Source organism: Choloepus didactylus, chromosome 2 (genome assembly GCF_015220235.1).
Source record: "Choloepus didactylus isolate mChoDid1 chromosome 2, mChoDid1.pri, whole genome shotgun sequence".
In the NCBI taxonomy this organism is placed as follows: Eukaryota; Metazoa; Chordata; class Mammalia; order Pilosa; family Megalonychidae; genus Choloepus; species Choloepus didactylus.
In genome coordinates, this window is record NC_051308.1 from 130,097,061 (window position 1) to 130,106,510 (window position 9,450).

General features: G+C 42.2%; 1 protein-coding gene across 1 annotated transcript; it reads right to left on the reverse strand.

Moving 5' to 3' along the window:
- Positions 1-7,360: 7,360 nt before the first annotated feature.
- LOC119513306 (olfactory receptor 11A1-like) lies at positions 7,361-8,311 on the reverse strand. The gene has a single exon (XM_037808387.1). It carries the CDS (start codon positions 8,309-8,311, stop codon positions 7,361-7,363), a length of 951 nt encoding a protein of 316 aa, XP_037664315.1.
- Positions 8,312-9,450: the final 1,139 nt, after the last annotated feature.

Below are 9,450 nucleotides of genomic sequence, written 5' to 3' on the forward strand. Positions count from 1 at the left end.
GTGCTTCTCAATTAGGGTAGTATTGATACCAGAGAGCCCTGGGAGTTCTCGGAGAGATGGAGACTTCAACCAAGGGCTGGTGCCATCAGGGTTCTTGACTTAATCGCAAGAAAGAAGTCAAGAACTACTCAGTGTGTACAGCCAAAAAGTTTAATGTGAAAGTACACGTTCCAAGGTGGGGAGCGTGGGCATTCTCCAAAAGATGCAAAGCACTCCAAGGTTGGGATGTTTGCATTATAAGGACTTGGAGGGGACCTTCCCTCTCTGGCTATGTTAATAAGGGATTGATGAGCTACACTTTTCATTGGTTCTTTTTGGGAGCCAAACTGAGTGAGGGCTGGGTGTGTGCAGGCTAGGTGTGTGCACGCCAAAAGGAACTTCTTGTTATGGGTCTCAGGGTCACTTCCCCCTCCCTCCTTCCCTATTTAAACTGCCTCACAGCCACTGGACTTTTCCTAGATTAAAAGGGTCAAGAGACCAGGTTATAACCCCAATGTGTTACTTGCCAGCTGTGAAACTTAGAACCAGACTCAGAACCAGTTTCCTCATCTGATAAATGAAGAGATGGATGGCATCCTTGCCAGTTCTAGACTTACAAGAATGTGACTTGGAAAACTAGCCGTCTCCCTCTTCCTTCACCCTAAGACATGCATGTTATGGAGTAATCTCTAGGGCTGGCCCGTGGGAAAAGCTGAGTCAAAAACAAGATGAAAAGCTTCTTTACTGTAGAACTTGTCAGTCCTTAATACTCTCCAAGTAGAGGACACAGTATACAGATTTTCTCCAACTTAGTTGACTATGGAACAATGTGTATGTATAGCATTTCTCAGGGAACAACTTTTTCAGGTACGCATAACCCCACACCTTAGGAAATGCTGTTATAAACTCTTCTTTCCTCTCAGCTGCTTTCAGGCTGAGGAATCAGTGCCTTTCACCTGGAGTCGCTGACATGCTGACAGGCCCCCGAAGTGGAGGAGCCAGGGAGAGGCTTCTCGCTTGACTCTGTTTTCTCAGTTACCTCACCCATGACTCTGTTTTCTCAGTTACCTCACCCATAGAGGAGGCTTCGGTTACTATCTTTCTGTGCCAAAGATCCACAAACCCATTCATACAACCCAGATCTCCTATTTGAGCCCCACATATATCTACTTAGCTGTCTATGTAGATTTCTCTCAGGCACCTCAAGTCCAAAATGCGGTTTAATCCACTGAGCCTCCTCACACTCAAGCCTGCTCCTGCCGGCTGTTCATTAACTCAGAGAGCTATCTTCCCAGTTGAACTTGTCAGAAACTAGGCAACCCCTTGGGCCACTATCTCTCCCAGCAACCACACATGATCTGTCACCAGGTTCTATAAATTATAACCAAACCTAGAAATTACTCAAAGCAGACCACTTCTCTCCATGCCCACAGCCATTATGGTAAGCATTACCTCTTACCTGTGTTGCTGGATTTCAGCCTCCTTCAAGACCATCTCAGAAGTTTCCTCACCCTGCCCTAGGAGGAGACCCTTCTAAAATGCAAATTTAATTCTGCTACTGCCCAGCTTAAAACTCTTCATTAGTTTCCCATAGGTTTTAAGCAACTCCTAATAACTCCCAACACTCTCAGCTGGCCATTCCTTCCCACTCCAGCCATACAGATTACTGAATTCCTTTGAGTTGCTTGAAAAACATCAATGTTGCTCTTTCTCTCTGGAATATTCTCTCACCTCTTCATCTGATTAGTTTCTACTCATCCTCCAAATCTCAGTTTCTTCCAGGAGGCCTTCTAAACAGGATCAGTTACTTCTGCTATGTGCTCCCATTGCCCACATATATCCCATCATTCATTTCTCTTATAATTACCTGTTTTCCCTACTAGACTTGAAGTTCCAAAGGTTCTGTGTTGTCTTGATGGCTCTGTGTTGATCTTGCTTATTATTAGTTCTCCATCTGGCACGTAAGAGGTGCTCTATAAATGTTTGAATAGCTTCAGCTAGTGATGCCTAAAAGTTAGGGGAGCTAGAGATTTGGGAAGGGAGAAGAAAAGAAGAAAAGGAGAGAGAAAAGTAGGGTGAACCTCTGTGGAGGCAGGAGTGGTTATTAGAGAGGGGATCCTAGGAAAATCAGGAAGAATATCTCAAGACTAGTGTTGCTCATAGTAAAATGGACATCGATTTTAATGGCGGAAAATTTTCCTTAAATGTGCCCCTCTCCATGATCCCACTTGAAAAGGCTGGTCCAAGTGCTTGATGACCAGGGTGGCTGTGGCCTGAGGGCAGAGAACTTTATATCCACTCAGACCCAATCTACAAGATCTTATTGAGAACTAAAGCTGTTTCTGATAATCAGATGTTTACAATCCATGGGGAAGGACAAGAACAAAATCAAATGGAGAATATGACAGTATCAAGGCATACTAAGTTGTTGAATGCTCAAGAAGAATGGTCAGAAACTGAGAAAGTAGAATAGAAAAGGGATTTAGCAGAAGTGAATACTCATGGTTTGGTCTATTGATCAAGCCTCATACTCGATAATCCTGGGAATTTAGTAGTCATTTGTCCAGATAAAGAGTGGGAAGACAAGTTATTGATGCCCCTTTATCATGCAACAGCATCTTTCAAAATGCATCCTGAATGGACAAAACATTCATATGAACATGGGGGGATCATTGGGTCCCCATTTAGATTGTTTTGTTTTTCAGTTTTCTAGGTGAGTAAGTATAACTTCTTATTATTGGAAAATAGTCAATATTGATATATGAAAAAATGCAGATAGAATTCACAAACTTATTCCAGCTAGTTACTCAAGTAAGCAAGAATATTAGCACTTTGGAGACGTAGACACTTATGGGAATTACAGGATTGGAAGTTTCAATTGGGAGACTAATTTAACTAGTGGCAATTAGTGTCAAATTTGACTTTGCTTATAGGGTCTTAAATTAGAGATTTGAAGACAGTTCAGTATATATCATTTTTAAAAGGAAAGTTCTTTGCAAAATTTTATTGCTGTTATGAGTTACGTCTTAGAAATAAATCTAAGTGCTTAAAAATTGTAACATTTGACTTCATATCCTCTGCATATTTCTTGAGTTTCAGAAAGTCATTCACATTGGGAAATGAATTAAAAATCTGGTTTTCAGAAATTGGATATTTGTTGCCTAGAGTCCATATCATTCTTAGGACCTAAACCAAATAGCTGTAACATATCACAGACATTATATGAAAAAGGGCCAAACTTTTTGGCAGTATGGCCTCTGGGACAATATTGGCAGCAGCAAGTTGCCATGGACACAAGATTGCCAGTGTCACAATGGATCAAGCCCAAAGGACAAGGCAGTATTATGGATGATTGTTGTAGCTGTACTAAAAACATACTCAGGAAAGAAACACTGAATTATGGAGCTATATATAGAGCTAGGAGTATGATGTAATGGAAATAACAGAGGGTTGGAAACCAGAAGGCCTTCACAGAGATATTTTGAGAAAGTCATTTAGCATCTCTGAAACTTATTTTCTTTCATCTGTGTTGTGGGAATAATTTCTACTTTATAGCCAAAATGAGGACCAAATGAGAAACCATGGAAAGCTTTGTGAAGTTTAAAGTACTATGTGAATGTTAGTTATTATTTTCAAAATATTTCTTAGAACACACCTAGCCAATCTTCATGATTTTTCAGATTAGGAGCCTGAGGCATAAGCAATTAAGAAATTGGCCCTAGGTCTCAGCTAGATAGTAACTAAGCAAATTTCACAACCCTGAGTCACTCCATGTTTAGAGAGAGGGTCAGAGTCCAGGAGAATCAACAAGAGTTGTCCCCTTGTGCTGCAGATCCTGATCTAGCATGAAAGTTGTGACTCTCTCTTATCAATATCCCATCTCTTTGAGCTCCAGTCGATGTGGATCAGGGGAAAACCACCAAGACTGGACAACACTTTCTGTAGCTCAGGCTGAATGGGCTCTCTTGCCCTCCTACCTGAGCTCAGAAAGAACTCAGCAAACCCAGTTACTCTTTATGACGATGGCAGTGGCCATGATCACCTCTCCTCCCAATCCGGCCTGGACTGTACCTCCCAACCATCAGCAAAGGACTTCACAGCCTTGGAACAAGAAGTGGGAACTTAACAGATCAATGCTTAGCATTCCCTTTTCTTCTCAGAAGGAAGCAGTCTAAGTCTGTGGATAATGGGAGGCTCCTTTTGCAGGCCAACCCAAACTGAGCCTCAAAGAACAAATACATCCAGTGCCCCACAAAGGGACAGGCATCCTTGATAAGCCTGGGGAAGTCATTAGTAAGTGTTGCTTTTAGACTCAACTTGTAAAAGAGAAGTCAGTTACTGAGATTCAGAAGACTTAAAAAATACAGTGCTGGCAACTGTGATATAAAATCATCTGCAGAAGCTAGAGGTCATCCCAGGAGCTGTGGTTTCTCTAGAGACTCTCTTTTTATCCTCAATTCAGCCAGGGCACGCTAACCATCCTTGACTTCACAGGGCATAAGTTCATTCAAACATGATCCCCTTGTTTTTGTACACTTTTCTAGCAGGAAATGAAAGGAAAAGGTCTAGTTAAAAAGAAAAATGTGTGCGTGTGTATATGTGTGTGCATATTTGGTAGCAGAAGTCTTTATTCAAATGAAGTTTTAAATGGAACAGCAGTAAATAAGATAGATAAAAACAGAACTGCTCAGGGAGCTCAGGGGTGGGGCTCAGAAAGTGCTAACCACCCGGCCCCTGTTTGTTGGCCTCTTAGGCACATTGGTCAACTCTAAGGGTAGAAAATCATTGGTCCAGTTAACCTGACCCTTGGGTTCCTTGCCAGCCGTGGGGTTTATTTTCAGTTGTGGCACTAGGGATAAGGATCCCCCGGTCCTGCAGCCCACAGTGACTTGGAAGAAGATTCCTCAGGCTGTGTGCTTTGTTGCCATATCTCAATGAAAATAGGAAGCCAGTTCTATACCCAGCACCTCTCCTTCCCCATTTGGGAGAGCCTGGAGGAGAGGCCAACAATGTCCTTCTGTGCTTCCTGCGGAAGTCATAATGGGGAAATATTTTTCCCAGCTGACAGTGGTTGTCCTAGCCACAAAATTCCTGAGGCTTTGCTAACTGATTTGAGGCTGTGGCCTTGTATGTGGTGCCATGGGGGGTTTGGGGATAGATGTCAATGACTTTGGCCCTTTCTCCCTGCCAAACGTAACAAAACAGTGGTTCCACAGGTATATAAAGAGGCAGTTATTTACATGTCACTAGGCAATGGTTGGTAGATGATGTGGTATTGGGGAGAGAGGCCTGGCATCAGAAACAGAAGTGCTGGATGCTAGTGTTTGTTCTATAATTGCCCAGGAAAAGTCCACCTAAATCCCCTCAGGGACTACTTTCTTCTTCGGTGAAACAAGACAGTCTAAGTGATCTGTATATTCTTTCTGGACCTTAAAATTCTGAGCACTCATTCTATAATATAAAAAATGGATCCCTACCAGATACTAGTTTGGGGTGGGATTTGGTGTAGGAGGTGGAATCTTGAAGATGAGTTAACAAGCTACCACTTAGTGAGCTCTTCCTGTGGTCAAGACAGTGCACTGAACATATACTCCCTTAGCAGCAGTGTGAGGTAAGTATGACATTTACAAGTAAGAAAGACTAAGATCAGAGAGTTTGGTAAGCTGCCCAAAGCCACACTGCTAGAAAGTCGCAGAGCTTGAATTCAAAACTTGCCCAGTCATACTAAAGACTTCTCTCTTAGCCAACTAGCCAGCGTTCCTGAATACTGATCTGACTTTAACACATGCTGCTGGTGAGACACCTGTGGATAACTGAAAGCTGACAACTTTTACTTTCACCACGAGTATCCCCAGATGATCTCCCGGTATATTCCTAATGGTAACTGAGAAATAACAAACTAAGTTGCAAGGCAACAAAGGCATTTATTTGGGGTCTGAGAATCGCAATTCAGGGAGCACAGATTCCGACAACAATCCAAATCGTGTCCAATCTTGGCATTTCCAGGCAAGGGTTTTCAAAAGAAAAGATTAGACAAGTTGTTTGTGGTTGGTGGGTAGTTGGGGTGCTCTAATTGTCCTTCAGGTTAGATAGTTAACTGAGTTCTTTATCTTGTGATGCGTTTTATGGTCTGGAAGTCCTTTGGGTTTTGAGGAACATTGTTGCTTGATGCTTTGCATACTTTGGCAGTTTGTGATATCTGGCTGAGACCTGCAAAAGAGTAACCTCCCAACTCCATTTTAAATCTCTTAGCCATAGTAACTCTATTTTGCTTTATTTCTTTTAACACTAGTTTACAAAAGAATCACAAAGAGGGCAATTCTTTCTTCATAAAGCAAAGCCTGAGAATGTTTTCAGACACCCAGTGCAATCTCATATATGCTGTTTCCCAGCCAGGGTTTTGAGTAACCTCCATGAATGGTAAGCATAATCACTTTGATTAACTCAAAGAAAGACGAATGCTTGAAGAGAAAAGTTTAGGCAAGAGATCATCCTGCCCTCAGCACTGGAGGATCATAATTTGTAGGAGTCAAATGAGGAGGCAGGCAGCAGCTGAGTGTGCAATGCTGACCTTGGCTTTCTACTCTGAAGTCAATTCAGCTCTTTAGAATTGCTGAGAGCAAAGAACAAGCACACCCTCTGTTCTAACTGCTGAGGGCATGTGCCAGCAGGAAGAGGGGCAAGTACAGGCAGGAACCTGGCAGAGGGCCTGGCAGGAGAAGGCATCTCGGTAAATACAAATCCCCAACCATCCAACTGAGCCTGCCCCTAAAGCAGAAGGGGAGATTTTGAGATGGAGATATTTTGGGGGATCCTCTGCCTTCCTTCGTTTCCCAAATCTTCATTTTCCCTATAGTCCAAAGGGTTAGAAAATGCTTTTTCCAAGGTCAAACTCACTCCAGAAAAAGGTATTGAAGCTCCACATTCTTGATGTGTAATTAACATTTTATTATTTTTAACTTTGAATCACAAGTGTAATTTCATATTTATATATGTAGTTTTAAATTAGTTACTTGATTAATATTTTTCTTCCCCTCATAGACTGTGAGTTCAGTAAGAGCAGGGACTTCTGCTTTTGTCCATCATTTTATCACTTGTGTGTAGCACAGTGTCTTGGATATTAGTAGAACCTCAATGAGTATTTTGGATGTGGGCTTTTACACAGGAAGCCGGGTCTACTGGAGATGATAGAGCAGAGTCTGAACTGCTTAGACCATATCCTGGGACACAAGTTCACCTAAGGAAGTCAGAACTCAGTGGTGTCCATTCCATACTCTGAGATCTGATCATCTGGCTTATATAGTCGCCTTTGTATACAGAACTTAAAGGATTCAAACCATCTCATCAACCATTGGACAAACAGCTCTTTTCCTTTTTTGCATCATCTGAGGAAAGCTGGCTTCTTACTCAAGCATCTCTTCAGGGCTTCATGTATGTCTCTGTTTCTCAGGCTGTAGATGATGGGGTTGAACATAGGCGTCAGGATGGTATAGAGCAGAGAGAACCCTTTGCGCAAGAGTTGGGATGAGTTGGCTGAGGGCGTGAGGTACGAGGCAATCAGAGTCCCATAGAACACTGTGACCATGGTTAAATGGGAGGAGCAGGTGGAGAAAGCCTTTTGCCGGCCTGTGCCAGATGGGATTCTTAGAATAGTAGCAAGGATACAAGAATAGGAGGCTATGATGAGAAGAAGTGGGATCAGAGTCACAGCAGAAGATGTGGCAAAAGCAATGGACTCAGTCAGTGAGGTGTCCATGCAGGAGAGATGGACCAAAGGGGTGAAGTCACAAAAGAAGTGATCAATTTCATTAGATCCACAGAACGTTAGTCTAGAGAGTAGGACCATGGTGATCGCTGTGAGGAGGAAACAGCAGAGCCATGAGCTGGCAGCAAGCGTGATGCAGAGGGGACCAGTCATGAGGATGGGGTAGTGGAGAGGTTGGCAGATGGCCAAGTAGCGGTCATAGGCCATCACAGCAAGTAAGAGGCACTCTGTTGCAGCTAGAGAGCCAAAGAAGTAGAACTGTGCCAGGCAGCCAGCCTTGGAGATAGTCTTCTGTTCAGCTATGATAATTAGCAACATCCTGGGGACAATGTTGGAGGTATACCAGATCTCCAGAATGGACAGGTTCACCAGAAAGAAGTACATGGGGGTGTGGAGGTGATAGTTCAACAAAACTAGCAAGACAATTAGGATGTTTCCAGAGACACTTAAGATATAGAAAACTAAAAACATCATAAAGATGGAAATATTTAGCTGTAGGATGGAAGAGAATCCTTGAAGCACAAATTCCACTATGGTTGTTTGGTTTTCCCAGGATGAGCTCACCATGCCTTGGCTTCCTTAGAAGCAGAGCACCCAAGATGCAAAATGCAGAAAGTTCTAGCTTACACATAGAACAGGGACTGACAATGGATGATCTTCGTTCCTCACTCAGGTTTTTGGAGGATTTTTGTTTGTTTGTTTGTTTGTTTGTTTGTTTTTAATTTGGGCTGGGTCAACTTTCAAGGCCTGAAATGGGAAATAAAAGAATTTGGAATAAGAATCTGTGACCACTTTGATTCTACCCTTTATCTTCACTTTATAAGGAGCAATGCCAAGCTTTGGGGAAAGCAGGAAACAGAAGAAAAGGGGAGGGGATAGAAAAGGGTTAGGAAAATAAAGAAATGCCCTCCTGGATGTACTATAGTAAAATGAAGAGTTATGGAAAGTAAGGAAGAAGAACTAAAAGGAATGCGGGCCAGAGGGGAGGCTGAGAGGCACATTCCAATGGGTCTGTGCACTCTCAGGGAAGACGTGGAAAATCAATGGCCTGGGAGAAAGAAGCCTCACCTTTTCTCACCTCAAGCACTGCTTGTCTTTAGGGAAATGGCCCCTATTTTACTTATCATGCATTGCTCTCCTTTCAGCTTCTTAATTTGCTGGGAGGGAGGTATCTTTTTTTTTTTCAATTTAATTTTATTGAGATATATTCACATACCATACAGTCATCCAGGGTGTACAATCACTTGTTCAGAGTACCATTATATAGTTGTGCATTCATCACCAGAATCAATTTTTGGACACTTTCGTTACCACACACAAAAAGGAATAAGAAAACAAGTTAAAGTGAAAAAGAACACCCAAAACATCCCATACCATCCCCAACCCTCCCTATTATTCATTTACTTTTTGTCCTATTCAACTGTCCATATACTGTTTAAAGGGAGTGGGAGCCACAAAGTTTTCACAATCACACAGTCACACAGTGTAAGCTATATAGTTATATAATCATCTTCAAGAATAAAGGCTACTGGGTTGCAGTTCAACAGTTTCAGGTATTTCCTTCTAACTATTCCAGTACACTAAAAACTAAAAAGGGATACCTATATAATGCATAAGAATAACCTCCAGAATGAACTCTCAACTCTATTTGAGATCTCTCAGCCACTAAAACTTTATTTTGTTTCATTTCTCTTCCCCCTTTTGGT

What these genes read in the sequence shown, in the direction of transcription:
- LOC119513306 (XM_037808387.1), bottom strand. Translation starts at nt 8,311, where the DNA reads ATGGTGAGCTCATCCTGGGAAAACCAAACAACCATAGTGGAATTTGTG.